The 18485-nt window shown below is 34.6% G+C and overlaps 1 protein-coding gene across 1 annotated transcript in view; it reads right to left on the bottom strand.

The window, feature by feature from the left end:
- Positions 1-525: 525 nt before the first annotated feature.
- Positions 526-18485, bottom strand: part of MALT1 (MALT1 paracaspase) — a 96905-nt gene continuing 78945 nt past the window's right edge. The window contains exons 11-17 of the mRNA XM_044681498.1: positions 8847-8938; positions 7793-7911; positions 7322-7449; positions 4900-5049; positions 3898-4055; positions 2332-2457; positions 526-991 (exon numbers count right to left, since the gene is read on the bottom strand). Of these exons, the coding sequence (XP_044537433.1) occupies positions 569-991; positions 2332-2457; positions 3898-4055; positions 4900-5049; positions 7322-7449; positions 7793-7911; positions 8847-8938 (1196 nt within the window). The 3' untranslated portion in view covers positions 526-568. The remainder of the gene's footprint in view (positions 992-2331; positions 2458-3897; positions 4056-4899; positions 5050-7321; positions 7450-7792; positions 7912-8846; positions 8939-18485) is intronic.

Raw genomic sequence — 18485 nt, forward strand, 5'->3', positions numbered from 1 at the left:
TAACATCCACAGGACACTTGCCTCAGTGTAAAATTTCTATGTCCATTATTTCTACTTTGGAATGGTCATAATTTAATGCATTTTTATTTCTCTCTATATACATCATATTCCTGTATATACATAGTACAAACCAATGTATTAAAAAATCTTAAAGTGGGGGGCAGCTGAGTGTTTCAGTGGTTTGAGAGCTAGGCCTAGAGATGGGAAGTCCTGGGTTCAAATGTGGCCTCAGACACTTCCTAGCTGTGTGACCCTGGGCAAGTCACTTAACCCTCATTTCCTAGCCCTTACCACTCTTCTGCCTTAGAACCAATACCCAGTATTGATTCTAAGATGGAAGGTAAGGGGTTTAAAAAACAAATAAACAACCATAAAGTGACAGAAGAAGATATCTTCAATTAACTGTACAATATTTACATTTTAAAGAGGATGATCCTGAGTTTGCTTGAAGACTTAAGTTTCTCCTTACAGCACCTTTTCTTTAAAATACCCCAATACTTGGTGCATGCCCAAGTAATACGGAGTATTGGGAACCTAGGAGTTATGCTACTTTCATAAATTAATATGATTATTTTTCAGAAAATGTGAGCCGGTCTGAAAAAGTGAATGGCAGTTCATCAGTTGTTTCTTCAGGGACATTACTCCTAATGAATGGAGAGCAATAATTCTGGGCACCATGACTTGAAATAAGTGTATCTGAAGTCTGGTTGCAGTGACAACTCCCTGAGTGATCAGGGTCTGAATGGTAAACAATTTGGAATGAGTCTGGAGAGGAATGATAATGTTCAGCTGCCACCGAGGTGGGGGTAGGGTTCTGGCAATGACTATTTGGCATGAAACAAGACTGAAAGCAACTCTTCCTTCTTAATCCTCGATGGATGTCTAATTTAGCAATGAGAGGTTTGCCAACATTTACTTCTTGTCTTTCTTCTATGGTATCTTCCATTCCTGGATATTCATAGGATAGACATACTGTAAAGATTAGGTGTTCCTAAAAGCAAAAAGAAAAAAACAATTGAGTAGTGAAAATATATCATCCTTAAATACTTCCACCTTAATGTTATACATTGTTGCCATGTTGATTTGGCTGACCTTTTTTTCCTCTCACTTTAAAAAAATTCTTTGTTATAAGAATTTGCTCTCTGAGCAGGGGAAGGACATCTGGAAATGAGATGATGTGGAAACAAAGGATATCAGTAACAATAAGATTAAAAAAATCTCCATATCCTTTCCTAGATCCCATAACTCTCCTTCTCTAGATCCATGATCGAACTCTCCTTTGCTTTCACCATCAGTCTGTGTTCATTCTCCAGAGATGAAATATAATCTCAAGTCCTGGAACTAAAAGACTGAATTACACAGCCCTCAAATTAATATTCCAAAGAAGGAACTGTTATAGACAATTCTATGTTTTCCAGCTTAGAAAACTTGTCCTCCATTGCTATTAGAAGTTTTTTTGGTAAGGTCTCTCTTCTGATGTTAATAACAACTTCTCTGTGGCTCAGTAAATAGATTCCATGAGAAAGGTGGCCAAAAACATTATCCCCAGGTGTCCATTCCCCTAATGATGAGCCTCTCCTAAACTGAGCTATGCTGGTTTTCCCACAATCAATGTATGGTTCATCACCACGCCTGCCTGCATGCAAAGGCTTTTCAGGTTGGCAGACCTTGCCAAATATTTGCTCTGCCCACTTGGTCTTCAAAAACCCAAGATCAGCTTCTTCATGCCATGATGAAGCATCAGAATGCAACTTTGGTAGATAAAATATCTATTGTGGTAGAAAGGGGAAGAAAACTAAGTAGAACAGATAATGGGCAGACTTTGTAAGAGAAAGTATATGTATTTATATCAAATACTCTAAGTAAAATGCTGAAACTAAGCAGAAATCTACCTGTCAGTAATAAATTCAATGATAGAGAAAATTTTTCCAGAAAAGACAGGTGGAAGAGTGAAAAATAAAGTCAAAACAGTATTGGGAATTCTAAAACTGAGTTTGCTAATAATTTTCTGTTTAACTTTTGGAAGTTGTCTTATTCTTTATTTTGACATTCAACAAAGAAATGACAAAATAATGCTAAAATATTTAATAGCAGAATTTAGTCACAGAGGAAGGAATGGTAATAGTATTTCTGAACAGCCCCAAGTTTGGGGGCTAACAACACAGAGGGCAGCATCTACTCCAGAAATCAGGACAGTTACATTTTATCCAGTATCACACTATCAGTCTGCAAATGTCGGTCTATTAGCTACTGAAATATCTTTGAACAAAGGAAAGATCCACATTTCCAAATATAGCCTCATTAATCATGAAATTCAAGACTGGTGGCTACCTTTAACTTCTGCAGTGAACTGAGTCGGGTGTAGAGGCAATGCTTGGGAAGATCCTTGGACACTAAATAGCTGCCAGTTTCTTCAGGAGTTCCTTTATTTGCATCTTTTGGATCAATATCAAGATCCTATAGAATTTCAGAGAGCCAACAAATAAATCAATAATAAAGACCAAGCAATTATATAGCATAAAAAAATCTTAAGAGAATCCTAGTGTCAGGTACACTTCTAGTTTAGAAGGAGCATGGCATGCTGGGCAGGGCACTGGCCTTGGAATCAAGTGGTGAGTGACTCTGGGTAAGCGACTTACCTTTGCTCTGCCTTAGTTTCCTACTGCAAGAAGGAGGTTGGAACTTGATGAGTCTAAGCTCCCTCTTGTCTCTAAATCTCTGATCCTATTAATAGAATACTCTAGAGCTGTGGTGGCAAATCTATGGCACACATGCCAAAGATGGCATCCAGAAGCTTCTCCATGGGCACGAGAGCCCTTGTTTGTTGGAGCTGCTCCCTTCCCCCATCTTCTATGCCTCCCCACCCCTCTGCCCAGCAGCCAAACAGAAGCGCTTACTCCCTCCCCTGAGCAGCATGGCCAGGCTCAGGAAAGACTCGGTGGGGGGAGGGGGCAGGGCAGAGCAGGCAGTGTCTAAAAGTTTTGCCATCACTGCTCTAGAGAATTATATGGAAAACAGAATGAGAAACTGTAGGTATTTGATAAAATTAATTTTAAAAACAAAGATTCAATCGACAACTTGAATAATAATGGGGTGAGAAGACTTAAAGTATCAACATATTTTTTTGTGGACCGTAATATATTAGAATACATTAAGTATTCTAATAACCTAAATTTGGGGCTAAAAATTCTTTACCTTGTACTAAAAACTTCCATAATGCCTTGCAGAGTAGGCACTTAATGTTCATTAAAATGAAAATAAAATTAATAAAGAATGGTGCTAAGATTACATTCTTACATGCACATGTCACATGCATGGTGTTCCTACTGACCTTTAATTATAAGAAGCCTTAATCCACAGTAAGTACATTATTTCTTCAAAGTATTATAGTATTCACAAAAAGTGAACTTAGTGTGGAAAGATATGTAGTTTTCTTTTAAAAAGATTACTATATTCTTTAGAAACCAAAACAGATTTCTTATCAGTTAAATACTTAGAAGTGACATTAGTAGCTCATTCCACTTGAACCAGTAGATTATTATAATGTATTTAGCCAAAAGGGCTAATAAGGGATTGAGTTTAAATGAGAAACATCTGATTTTAAAATAAAAATTCATGGTAATTTCCATTTTTCTGGTGTTTTATTTTTTACATTATCTCATTTTAGAGCACATTAATATTTTAAGCCTGCCTTTTCTGAATTGATGTAATTTCTTTATCTATATTCTAAAATACTGAATAACAAACAGCTTGGCAATCAATTTTTGGTATTATAATTCTCTCTAATATAAAATGCATTTCTAGCTTTAAAAATCATACATTTGTCATCAGATTAGAAGTATTTTACTTTTTTAATAAATGAATTTTGTAAAAAAATGAGAAAAATGAATAACTTACAAATGGAAAATCTGTAACATAGGCTTCACACATCATTATTTCTGGTGGTTTATATACTATTCTTGTGTAGATTATCATGACATTGGAAAACTCAGCTGCAAATCCTAGCTGAATTTGAACACCAGATTTAAAGTCAAGACACATACTTTCTGGGAGTTCTGAAAAAAAAAGTCACATACATTTAAGTTATTATTTAAAGAATTAAATTAAAAGAGCCTTGATAAATTTTTTATATAGTAGAAAACACACATATTCCCTGTATTACAAAATATGCTCTTTAGTTAAATCATGAACTTCCCTGGTGGAAGGGTCTATGTTTGAGTATTCTTTCTGTCTCTTACTATGGCTAGCACATAGGTGTTTAAGAAATCTTTGCTGAATTAATGCTAAATGATGTACATTACGTATTTTAGTACTTTTTTTAATGACAGATTCAGTTCAATATCCACTTTTCATTTGGATATAGCTATAATATTTATATGACATTTTGCATTTTTGATGTGTGGTCACACTAATTTATTAACATGAGATATGTCTCATACTTAAAATTATTATCTACAGCATGTGAGTGCTCAACAAATACTGTTAACTCTCAATTATCCATGACAATAGATTTATACATAGTATGGAAACTTTTAAGTGTCCATGGATAATTCTCAAATTGTCTTAGCTTCTTATACCAAGTACTGCCAAGAGAGATAAAGTATAGATGGAGAAGGATCTAAATAATGCATTAGCTTGATAATTATTCTTCAATATGAAGAGTTGGCCATATTAAACAATAATGTCAATATACATAATCATTATGGGGTTAGTCTCTAAATTAGTTAGTTCAAATTCATACTTGAAATTAAATGCAAACCGGAATATAAAGCATGATTCAATTGTGTTCCTTCTTAAAGCTACAGTACTTTCATAATAAAATGGAAAGAAAGAATATCAATTAAGAAAAACTTGGTTTTGTCATATTATAACATTCACAATCAAATTTACTCTATGTACCATGTGCCTTGGCCCATTGTAAATTTCGCACCAATGATTCTGGAGAACATAATGTTTGTTGTATGGGATCAGTAAGTGCCCTCTTTTCAGATAAACTGCTTCGAATCTCTAAAGCCTGCTTTCCTTTGGTTAGGTGACATTTTCCCATATCTAAAAAAAAGATATACATGTACATGTTAAATATATACATACATATAGGTTACATATGTAAAAGATTCAGACAATGATTTTCTCTAATACAATCATATCGACATATCTATTTCTTTTGCTTTCACTCAGCCTAATCTCTATAAATTATCCTTCTTTACTGCCCCTCCCTATCTTTCTCTTGACTACATGGGAATTGGACAGGAATGCCACAAGTCATGATCAATATTTTAAAATTATTTTTGTATTGACTTTTCAGAATTGTTTACAAACATAAAATTTACAAAATCAAAAAAGGGCTCAGTTAACATTGCCAACTAGTGTTGTATGATTTCAAAATAAAATACAAAATCAAAAATAAAATACTGGCTAAAAAGGACCTACTTTGAAGCATATTAATTTCAATGAATTACTCTGTTCACTAAAGAAGAAACAGTATTTCACTATTTCTTCTTTTTACATTATTATAATATGTTCTAGTCTATATTGCTGATAAATTTAGTTAAGCAATGTGAGCAGACTGAATCATGATTCTTTGTAAACAAACAAAACTAATGGGTTCAAAAGAATTAAAAGAAGAGTCACATAATGGTAAAGAAAGTTGCTCAAATTTTAAAAAACTGGACAAACCTTTAGAAAAAAATTTGGTGTTCTTATGGGAAATGAAATACACATAAACCTCTTTTAAAAACCTCCTTTAAGAAGACAATTTGTTGGTCTAAGGAAAAATATATTCTGACTGCTCAAAAATAAAGTGTGTAGTCATCACTGAGGAAACCAGTAGCTCTTTTCTTTAGATATCTTTTTAATGTCACTTCTGAATATGTTCTCTCACCCTTTACCCATGTGAAAGGGGACTTTGCTTTTAGAAAAAGAAATGGAAGCAGCAGTTTAGCAAAATTCAAAAAAATTCACCAAATCAAGTGAGTTTGACAGTATTTACAAATGTTTCCCCCATCTAGTCCTTCAGCTCTTCTTGTCTTCTCCAGGGCCAATCTTGGTCATTATAATTATACAGTATTCAGTTCATTTTTTTTTTTTTTTGTTCAGTCCGTTTACATAGTTGCAGCCATTGTGTATACCAGTAATGGGCAAACTTTTTAAAGAGGGGGCCAAAGGACAGGAAATGCTCATCTGTCAGTCTGTTTCTAAGGCAACTCTTTCGAAGTTTCATTGTATTATATCCTACACATTGTATTCGTCAGATTAGGAATAATGTCCCACTGCCAGATAGAACATTTCAGGGGGCTGCATCTAGCCCATCACTGGACTGTATACAATTTTCCTGTTTTTTCTTATTTACTCTGCATCACTTCCTAAGTATTCCTATGTATCTTTGAATACTTCATAATACTCATTTCTTAAGACACAGTAGTATTCTGTTGCTTTCTTTTTATCTTTTCTTGTAAAAATTTTTATCTTTCCATTGAAAAATCTGAACTCAATAAATGCTAAATAAAATGAGTATTTCCATATATTCTATAGGACAGAAGGGGAGTACATATAAACTTACAAATCACTATTCTATAGAACAGATTTTTTTTAAAAGTATGTAACAAATTCAATATGTAACTTTCAAAGCTGTCCTGCTATTTTGTGATTCCTTCTGGACTTCCTTCTATTTTTAACTCATTTTTGGAGAGAATCCTATGTCTAACTCCCTTCTATTCCTCATCTCCTCCCTTCCCCAAATGAAAAAAAAGAAAAGCCTTTTGTAAGTATGGAACCAGCCTTATTCTCATAGTATATCTATGAACAAACTTTCCTTAAAAGTCACAGATTTGTTTTGAAGAGAAAAAGACCTGAAACTTAGAAATTATGTAGCTTAATCCCTTTATTTTTAGAAGGGAAGACTGAGGAAATAGCCTCTGTCCTCAAAGAGATCACAGTCCTATAGGGGATAACATATTCAAACACTATACTGAATAAATAAAAGATAATCTCAGAAGAGAAGCATGAACAGTGGTGGGGACTGGAGGGGTTTCCTGCAGAAGGTGTGATTTGAGCTGAATCTTGAAGGGATCCAGGAAAGCGAGAGAGCAGAGATGAGAAGGGAGAGTATTCCAGATATGGAGGACAAATACTGAAAAGGCATGAAGCTGAGGGATAAAGAAAACATATATATTTGGATCATGGGATTTTATTAGAGTTTTATTGTATTTCAAGGGAAATTGCTTTACATAATAAATACTATTTCCAAACTCTAATAATCTCAAGTACAGAGAAAGAATTAAAAAAACAGGGACCTAGAAGAGCCCTCAATTTTCACTTTTACCTTCTGCAACTTCATCCAGTAGGACAGTAATTTTCTTGTCTTCTAACAACCGATCTTTTAAAAACTTCATGAAGATTCCATTTGCTAATCCAGAATGTTGGATTTCAAAAGCTTCTGCTCCTTGGCACCTTCAAAATAGTAAACCAAATATTTTCTACAAAGTAAAGGGGCTTTTAAAATTACTGATGGGCTTACTTTTCCCACTTCTGTTTGGGAAATTACAAGTTAAATGCCTTCTTCGGTCTGAAGTTCCTATTCCAAGAGGTGGTATAACATTACTGGATGAATTTGACTACTAGAGGAAACTAGGGGACAAATATACTTATAACAACTCTGCAAATCTAGGCTTTTAATCAAAGAAATGAGATGGAACTCTTAAAGATCATAAATAGGGAAGCCAAAGATAAAAGGCATAAAGAAGCAATTTTAGAAAATAAGACATTTTGAAAAACAAATGTCAAGCTTTCTTACGTTGCATATCCAAAAACGATATTAGCAGTGACTCTTAGGGCATCCAAGATTGGAATAGTATCATCATAGTCATTTCTAGGATAAAAGCAACAGATATGGAAATCAAATGGGAAAAAAATCTTAAAACAGTAAAGGTAATGTTAATAAAAATTACTATAAAATAATTTTGTACTTAATATCTATTAAGTTGAAAAAATACACAAACAGATTAGAGTAGTAGTTCTCAAATTACTTTATTTGATGATTGCATCCCTTTCCTTCCTTTCATTCAGTATTTTTGAGACTGTGGGGGAGATGAAGTGAAGTAAGGGGTTACAATACATCTTCCAACGAAGCAATGGAAAATATTGAGTCCTAGTTTAACTGATAGAAGATAGAGCTAGAGACATTGAAGAAGCAAATCTACCTGACTAAACATCTTTTTTTTTTAAAAGAAAAGACTAAAAAGATGTACGTCAAGAAATAGGCAGTGACTCTGAAGTCATTTAATTAAAAAAAAAAAAACCACCACCAAAAAGCCAGATCCTTTCAAGGTCTAAATCTAAGAACTTCCAAGGAGAAAGTAGGTTTCTTGTGGGCAGGGACTCTCTCCTTTGGTTTCTGCATCTCTACCTTCAAAGCACAGGGCTTTGTGACACAGTAAGTTAATAATGATGGTAGCATATTCATATACACTTTAAGGTTTGCAAAGGGCTTTTGTCATAAGTCTGTGAAGATGTTGCAAATGTTATTATCCCTATTTTATTATGTTTTTAAGATTAAAATGTTATTTTGTTGTTTGTTACATTAAAATTCCTGCACTAGAAAAGCTATCATTTAACAAAAAGATTTATGTACACATAAAACTGTCTTGTTTGTTTCTATCAGTTCTTTCTCCGGAAGTGGACATACATAAGTCATTCTTCAAACAATTTTTCTTTTGCTGTATAGAATGTTCTCTTGTTTCTGCTACTTCATTCTTGATAATTTCATGTAAATCTTTCCAAGTATTTTTTTAAAATTAATCTGTTTATCATTCATTATGGCACAATAGTATTTTATCATGCTCATATACCATAACTTGTTTAGCCATCCCATAACGGATGGGTATCTCCTTAATTTCCAGTTCTTTGCCTCCATAAGGAGATACAAATGGTAGAGCATAAGCTTACAGGGGGAAGCAACTAGAGCAACATCATGCAGTAGTTACTGCCAGGGAGCGACCTCATTCCAAATCCAGGGTTCCTTCCTAAGAGATGACCTTGGAGGCACTTTCCAAACTATGATTCTATAAGAGTAAATGTACAATGGCTTAGCAGTCCTGTGGAGATACGATAAGAGAACAGTTAATCCCTGAGGTTAGGCCATAGTTAAGGTGCTTCTATCAAAGGTCTCCTTTGAGCTCAGTCACTGGCTAACAGAATCAAATCATGTCTGCTTCAAAACTGGAATCCATAATAGTGTAATGAAATTTGAACTTTGTACAGCATAATGCTTCAATGCCCAAGTGTCAATCATGAACTGGTGCTAGAATTACATTAAAATGCAATTGGTAAACATTTAACAAAATAAATAAAAACTCAACAGAGCATAAAGTTAACATATGATTTTCTAAGTCAACATGCACTTGCTCACAGGGATCCTTATGTATGGTATAATGTCCCTCTTCCACCCCTTTTTTAGTTTGATACCACTGCTTTAAGGATTTGAAAGCATTTCTCAATTGAACAGCACAACTGCTTTATGAGGTGGGTACTACTAGTGCTATCCTCATTTTACAGGTAGGAAACAGGTCAGAGATCTAGTGATTTCCTCATAATGCACAGTCACTATCAGAGATGGGATCTGAACCTAGGTCGTCCTGACTCTGAATCTAGTACTAAAACCACCATCACACTACATTACAATGATACTAGCATATTAGCTATAGGTTTAATTTTCTTAAGCTCTATACTTCACATGTATGGGGAATGAAATAACTAGATAGAATGAAAATAAAATTTTTTATATAATATTTCTTCCTAAAGAAAGTAAATCAGTGATCTAAATTCATTAACGGTGACTTTTGCTTGAATTCTGGTACATGCTAAATGAAATGTAAATTTTTATTTTATATTAATATATACTATATATAATAAAATATAGATATAATGACACCCATTTAAATCAGAATAACCTTCTCATTTAATGTTAGTTGTCCTGATTTTTGTAGATGTAATCCTCAGAGATTAATTTCATCAAGTGAANAGAGAGAGAGAGAGAGAGAGAGAGAGAGAGAGAGAGAGAGAGAGAGAGAGAGAGAGAGAGAGAGAGAGAGAGATGCACAGCAGAGGGGCTCTTACTCAGAAATCTTTTTGCTCTTTTCTCTTAAATATAAAAAGGGAGAAATTAAGAAAAACGCTCTTAACACTCAATCATTTTATTACCAGTCTCTTATGCATATAGCCTGAAAATATTTTTGATTCCTCTTTATCTCTGAAAGATACGTATATAATTATAAATTTATAATTTTATATATATATATAAATTCTATGAGGGCAAAAACCTTTTCTAATTTGTCTTAACTCTGGAGATCTAGCACAAAGCATGATACATAAGAAGTGTTTGAGTATGAAACAAAAATCAGTATTTTAGGAAGATGAATGAGTGTTTCATAAATGGAAAGAACTTCAGAAGTCATCGAGTTTTGCCCTACTTGAAAAGGAAACCCCACTATAACCGACGCTTGTTGACTTGACTCTTGGCAAATGGACATCCTGCTTTTGTTTGAAAACTTTTAATGAGGGGAAACCCACTCTTCCCTCCATGATTCCACTCTTAGATAGATGTGAGGAAGTTCTTCTTTAAGTCGGTGGAGTGGGGAGCTTGTGGTAAATTTTGGTGACCTTTGCAGAAAGGGACTCTTTGCCGGGACCCTTTGATTGAGCATCCCTCTCCCTATGGTGATGCCTTAGGAAGGCAACTTTGACGAAGCAAGAAAGAAAAAAGCATTTATCAAGCACCAATTATTAGCCAGACATGTGGGTTTTAATAATATAATCTCATTTGATCTTCACAATAGACCTGGGAGGCAGGTGTGATTATTCTCAATTTATAGTTAAGGAACCTGAGACATTCAGGGTTACATGACTTGCCTAGGGTAATACAACTGGTCAAGTGTCTGATTTGCTCTCAGGTCTTCCTTATTCCAAGTCCAGCGCTCTATCCATTGTGCCACCTACTTGCTTCCAGGATATATCCAAAGGCAACGGTTTTCAAACTTTTTGGGCTTAGGAGCCCTTTGCACTCTTAAAAATTCTGGGGCCCTGGATTAGGATTAAGTATGTTGATTTGGGATGAACAACTTCATTTTGTTTCTATTTTCCAATAAAGTATTTGTTATGTAATTTGTTTTTCTGTAATAGAGATGTGAGTGATATAGTTTAGCAAAGGTATGTGTGTGTGTGTCCCAAATTTGGTAAACAACTACAATTGGGTGAGTGTCCCCCCTAAATCTGAGAAATGACTCAAATATTTGTTAATAATGTTAAGAAACTAAAGTTCTTGATAGCTGGTTTATGTGTATCCTATATTCATTTATAGTCTCTTGTATCTTTTGCATTTTTTATGTGAAATGAAGGTCACCCCATTTCTAATAGCATGTTACCTTGAATTTTTGTATGGAAGCTGGGGACTCTGTTACACATAGCTATGCAATTCTACATGAATTAAACATATAAATATATATTTTGAGATGTCTGAGTGCATTGTGGGTGGCACAGTAATAAGCCTAAGAAATACTGTTTTTTTGGCTTAGTAGTTAGGGCTGGCCTTGGTTTGTGAGATGCCAGAGTTGGGGATCCTGGTTCACAGGTTATAATTTCATGAAGTCTAAATTTTCCTTTTTGCAATCTTTTCCACATTTCTTCTAACTCTGCCTTCTGCCAAACAGAATAAGTCTCTCTCTCCCACATGACAGTCTTTCAAACATTTGAAGGAAGCTATCTCATCTGTACCCCACACCCTTTGCCTTCTTTCAACTTGACCCTATTAAAGCATAGAGGTCCCATGCTATTTTTGTTTACTTGTTTTAGATGCTTTTCAGTTTATCAATGTCTTTCCTAAAATATGGTGCTCCAAATATCACAAATGTATTCTGACCTGTGGCAGGAGAGGGAAGTTAGGAGGCAACTTCTATATTTCAGGAATTAAATGGTAAGGTATGAACTTTCATTTGGGTTTTCCTTATCTATCCATACAGAGAGTCACTAATTTCCTATGGCCTTGAAGCATAGGATTATTAAACTAATTTACAAACATTTTAGAACTGCCCAAAATATTTATGGAAATGAAAACAAATATCTAAACACACTACATATTTAGTGCATTTAAAAAATGCAACGAATCCCTTTAAATGACCAGCATACTTAATATTGTTATGGGTAAGGAAAATAGAAGTGGCTCAAAGGGAAGCAAGTATTAATAACAGCCCATCAATCATATTAATCTTATCCCTCTAAATTCTTTACTCTTAACATACTATGGCTCTAATCCAGTGCATTTTTATTTTAGTAAGTTATCTCACCAAGTTATGAAATCATTATCTGCTAATTATGCTCTAAGTCAGTGGTTCAATAAGTGGGTTGTTTGTAAAATAATTTTGATGGTTTATTTTGGACTGATATGCCACTGGATGAGTTTGGAGAACTTAATTTCATTGCCAGGGTTCCTGTGCAGTGACTGTTTGTTTGTGCTAGCTGTATTACGCTTCTATTTTAGAGATGATGAGGTCAGTAAGATTAAAAAAAGTTAAAGATAAGAGCCATAAAACATGATCACTCAACAACGCCACAGTGATGATAGCATTTCCTCCTTCAATATGGGTTCAAGACTCATCTCTGGGCGACCGTGGGCAGGTTTACCTAATTTTTCAGTGCTTTAGGTACTAATGTTCATTGGCAGAAGGCATTTCCTCTACTGAAAGTTCCTTATATCAATAAAAACACAAATCTAGGCACTGTTCACATAATATTTATTACCTCTAATAGCCTACTATGGATATGGAATAAAATATTTTGGTTCATTGGCAAACACTTGACATTTATAAAAAACATCAATTTTTTAGAAAACTGAAACCTCAATTATAGCAAATTTCTTCAAATTAATCACTATTATAGCCATAAAGTTTGTCAGTTCTTTCATAATGTCTTAGGGAATGGATAGATATCCTTTCCATTCCTATGTAAACCACCTGCATCTATTCCATCCACCTGATTCAAACCATCATAGACTTAGAACTAAAAGGAACAAATTCTAGTCTAGCCTAGTTGCATTTGCAAATTAAAAAGCTGAGGTCCAGTGAGGTGAAATGACTTGACCAAGAGTTGCAGAGTTAAGATCTGACCCAAGATCTAACTCTAAATCCATTAATTTTCCATTGTAATTCATGACTACAATTTTTACTATCAATAAGCCATTCTGACTGATTAATAGTCATAATTGGTATTTCATGAAAATTATGTATTATCATTTTACATTTGAGGAAACAGAAATTCATGGCTGTGGTCAACACATCACAATAGAATAATAAAGGTTTAAGAATCTGCAGAAAGGCGAAGAATGCAGGGTCTTGACAGATGAATTTGGGTTTCAAATCTATTCAGTATAGAAACATCATCTATATCATACCCTCTGTAAATTATTAGCATAGTAACTACAGAAGACAAAGAGCTCAGAAATATCCAGTAACTGATGACACAAAGATTGAAAGAACTTAAAAAAATTTTTGTACACGAAAAAAAAAATTGTACTAAAGTTATAATGCAATATAGATCAGAGCTATATCTATCTAAATAACTTTCCGAAATTTACTGTTTTGGGTTTCTCTTCAACTTCTGTGTATGCATTTAACTAATTACTTCATTCATGAGGGGTAGCAGATCAAAAGACTTATCTATACAAATGATTTTGAATTTGAAGTAGAAACTAACTCTAGGAAACTGGTTATTAAATGCATGCTAATTCTTTGGTGCTCATTTCCAAGGAAATATTTTGTCACAGCAAATCAAACTGCAATACACCATAATTAGAATGGACATTAAAATACTTTCTGTGGCAACAGCAAGATCAAGCAGATGAATTGGCGAATGGCTACTGTTGATTGTTGAATTTATTATTGTTGTTGTTGTTATTGTTGAAAAGGATTTCTTTTTCTCTACAAAGCATTAGTTGAAAATGGAAAACTTTCCATCATGAGTAAAACTGCAGTGGGCATCTTGAGTAAAGCTTACATATTGTCCTGAATTAGTGATAAAACTTATTGAAAAATGTTAAAAGTCTGATTAAATGAGAATTAAACATCTGAACAATTCTATGCATTATACATAATATGGTGCTTCATTTTTTAAAAATCTTCCACTTAACATTTTTTTTAAATAGGAAGAATTTCATTTTCTATAAAACATTACAAAGAATAACCACAAAACAGCCACACAAGCTTGCATGTCTAATATGGTAAAGGAAATGAAAAAAATCATAAAAGTCACCAAGAATAAAAAGGGCTCTGGAACTCTCAAGAATGAAATGCCAAAGACACAAAGAAATAATTCTGATGAAAAGAAGAGGGGTTATTGGGTAAAGATAGATGCAGATGTGCAGTAACTCATCTGCCAACTGATATATTTAAGAACTTACATTTTCTTTTTTTCTTTTTTTCCTTTTGAATATTTTCCTGTAGTTACATGTTTCATGTTCTTTCCCTCTCCCCCAATCCCCCCTAACCCTCCTTAGCCGACACACAATTCCACTGGGTTTTACATGTATCATTGATTAAGACCTAATTCCATATTAGAGATAGTTGGACTAGAGTTATCATTTAGTGTTTACATCCCCAATAATATCCCCACCAGCCCATGTGTTCAAGCAGTTGTTTTTCTTCTGTGTTTCTCCTCCCACAGAAGAATTACATTTTCAAAACTATACATATGGTGGAAAAGGGGCATTGTAAAGTTTTATAAGAATAGCAAGTGTCCAGGGCTAGAGATGAGAGATCCTGGGTTCAAATCTAGCCTTCAACACTTCCTAGCTATGTGACCCTGGGCAAGTCATGTAACCCCCTATTGTCTAGCCCTTACCATGCTTCTTCCTTGGAACCAATACATAGTATTGATTCTAAGATGGAAGGTAAAGGTTATCATAAAAAAACATTAGAGTGTGTCAGGACTTCTAAATCTCAGAATAAGCTGCAGCTAGGAGTAAAGCTAGGAACAGCTCAAAAGTTGGCAGCTTTTTTTTTCTTTGTAAGGTATATTGGGGAAAAGATTAGAATTAGAGAACAGATAGAACTGCTGTATGAGTTGGCTGGGACAGCCATAACTGCTGAATGAAAGAGGACTAAAGTGTACCACTCTTGTTCTGCTACTGTTTTCTTTTTTTTTCCCGTTAAAAAAATTAAGGCTGAAAAGAACAGAACAAAAATTATTAGTAGTCCATTTCTATGCCCAAGACAAGCAAGGAAGTACTAAGAGAGCATCTGGCAGCTTATTTCCAGATCTTGGAGAACATCCTAGGATAATGAAAGAACTAATCATTGTGATTACTAGGCCACTGTCATTAATCTTTGAAAAATTGTCCAGTGGAACTACAATAAATTTATAAGAATACAGGGTATTCCCCTACTGACAAATAGTCAAATGATGAATAAACAATTTTCAGATGAAGAAATCAAAACCATCAATAATCATATAAAAATGTTCTAAATCACTTGATTAGAGAAATGCAAATTTTAAAAAATGCTGAGGTACCATCTCACAACTAGCAGATTGACCAATATGGCAGTGAAGTGGTAAATGTTGGAGGGGATATGGCAAAATCAGGATGCTAATACATTGCTGGTGGAGTTGTGAAGTAATCCAATCATTCTGGAGAGCTATTTGGAACTATGCCCAAAGGGCTAAAAAACTATGCATACACTTTGATCTAGTAATGCCATTACTGGGTGTATTTGTACAAAAATATTTATAACTGCTCTTTTTGTAGTGGCAAAGAATTGGAAATTGAGAGGAAGTCCATCAATTGGGGAATGGCTGAACACGTTGTAGTACATATTGGTGACGGAATACTATTAAATATTATGTGAAATGATAAGCAAGGTGATTTGAGAAAAGCTGGAAAGACTTAAATGAAGAAATTGGGAGAACACTGGACACAATAATGGCAATATTGGATGATGATTATCTGTGGAAACTTGGCTACTCTTAGCAGTGCAATGATCTGGGACAATCCTGAAAGACTTATAATGGGGAATGCTATCTACCTCCAGAGAAAGAACTTTTGGAGTCATCTTTCACATCATCTTATGGTTTTATTTTGGGGTTTCGGTTATGTATGAGTGTGCTCTTACAATAGTGACTAATACGAAAGTGTATTTTGCATTATGATAAAAAATGAAAAATCAAACAAATTTAAAAAAAGAAAAAGAAAAATTGTCCTCTCTACCCAAAAGTGAAAATAATGGACTGGTACTATAAATCAATTAGCTGGACTTTAGTTCCTGGCAAAATTCTAGAAATCTTATTAAAGGTATGATTAGTGAGCATCTGGCAAAGGAAGCAATAATCACAAGAAGCCAGCATGACCTTAACAAATATTGGCCTGACTAGACTAACTTTTCTGGCAGGATTATGAGACTAGTAATACAGGGAAATGTTTTAGGTAAAGTTTACCTAGATTTTAGCCAAGTATTTGACAAGGCTTCTCATTCTCGGGCTGTTGCTGTGGAAATGATGTGAGAGGTAAGCAAGATGATGGTAATATAAGATGGATTTATAAATGATCAAGCAGACAAACCCAAAGACTAGTTATTAATGTCATATCCCAGGAGTCTCTGCTTGATGTCATGTTATTTAACATTTTTTTATCCATGCTTTGGATAAAGGTCTAGATGAAATGCTTAGATTATCCAGTGCTGGAAGGGGAAGAAAACACATTGGGGTAAGAGGATTTGAAAGAATCTTGGCAGTCTGGAATTTGGGCTGGATATAATTAGTTGAAATTTAATAGTTATAAGTCTTATCATTTGGCTTCAAAAAATCAATCTCTTAAATACAAGATGAGGATGATTTGGCTATGTAGCAGTTCATCAAGAAAAAGCTCTGGGGGTTTTAAAATGGGCTATAAACCCAAGTAAGTCAACCATGTGATATGGCAGCCGATAAGCCAACCAATCAATGCTTGGGTTCAAATTATAAGATGCTATAAATATTTACATGAGGATGACCTATGTCTAGAGAAACATATCAAAAGATACACAGGATCCATAGCCCTCTGGTACATTTCCATTAGCCTTGAAATGATTGCTCCCATTCGGTATAGATGAACTTTGAGTTTCAGCTTCCTGCACTCTGAGTTATACTTTAGGCTTTACTAATATCAGGTATTCTTGTTATTAAAGAGGGTATTGCCCCATTGCTCAGCTAGTTTGCTCTCTTTTTCTGTCCACCCCTTCATCTCACTGATAAAATACATATTTGGAATGACAGCATCAGCGAAAATAGTTTAGTTGTTGCAGCGGTGGCTGAGCAATCGCCAGTGAAGGTCTCCACACTTTGCTTCTGGTCGAAGCATGTAAAATGATCTAACATGTAAACCAGTGAGAAAAGGTAGATTCCTATGTTTGGGACAGCCACATGGGTGCATAAATGAACAAATTTTCCTATTATCAGTTAATATGATTTGATTCTAGCTAGAAGAAGTAATGAAGACTGGATGCAGGTGCCAAGAAATGCTGCCCCTAGCCAGAGTATGGAATTTATCTCTTATAAGAGTCTTCTGGAGAATATCTTCATAGTAAAATCAGGGACATATGCCTAATAGGGGCCTAATTTCTAGAAAGAGAAGTTGGGGACAGGAACTAGAGAAGTCTGGTTTCTTGGAAATAGGACATGAATGCAAATCATAAAGCTTAAATTATCTATTTGGACTAGTTTGCAGGTTTCCAATGCAATTAGTAGTAACTGTTATATACCACAGCAACCAAAAAAAAAAAAGCTAATGTGATCTTAGCCTGCATGGTGTCCAGGACTAGGGAGATGAGAGCTTTACTGTAGTCATTGTGATCAGACTCCATATGGAGTCTGGTAGTAATTAATAAAGACAACAATAATCTGGAGAGATTCCGGAGGGGGTGGACATTCAGAATGATAAAGGAGCTTAAGATCATGTTTCACATGGAAAAAAGTACAACTTTGGGTGATTGCAAGCCATCTTCAAATGTTTGAAAAGTTGCCATGTGTAAGAGGTATTAGACTTGTTCTACTTGGCCTCAGGAGACAGAACTAGGAAAAGTGGGTGGCAAATTCAGAGAAGAAAACCTGGCTTAATGATAGAAAAATACTTCCTGTTGACTGAAACTATTCAGAAATAGAATGGGCAGCCTCAGTAGGTAGTGAGTAGGTAGTCTTTCCGTAAGTCTTCAAGAAAGATTGTTTGGGAAACTGGACTGGATAGCCCCTGAAACCGCTTCCAGTTTTGAGGCACTGGGATTTTATATAATTTGGTAAATTGTTGGAAGGTTTTCCCTTATACTATGCCAGTTCTATTTGCTCAGAATTTCTATCTACTGGTCCTAGTTCTTACCCTTTGAATAATTTCTGTTTCTTGAAATAATTCTTCCACATGCTAATCCTTCAGATATTTAAAGAAAATTATCATGTCTGACTTCATTTCTCCCTCCTCC

Source organism: Gracilinanus agilis, chromosome 1, assembly GCF_016433145.1.
Source record: "Gracilinanus agilis isolate LMUSP501 chromosome 1, AgileGrace, whole genome shotgun sequence".
Classification (NCBI taxonomy): Eukaryota; Metazoa; Chordata; class Mammalia; order Didelphimorphia; family Didelphidae; genus Gracilinanus; species Gracilinanus agilis.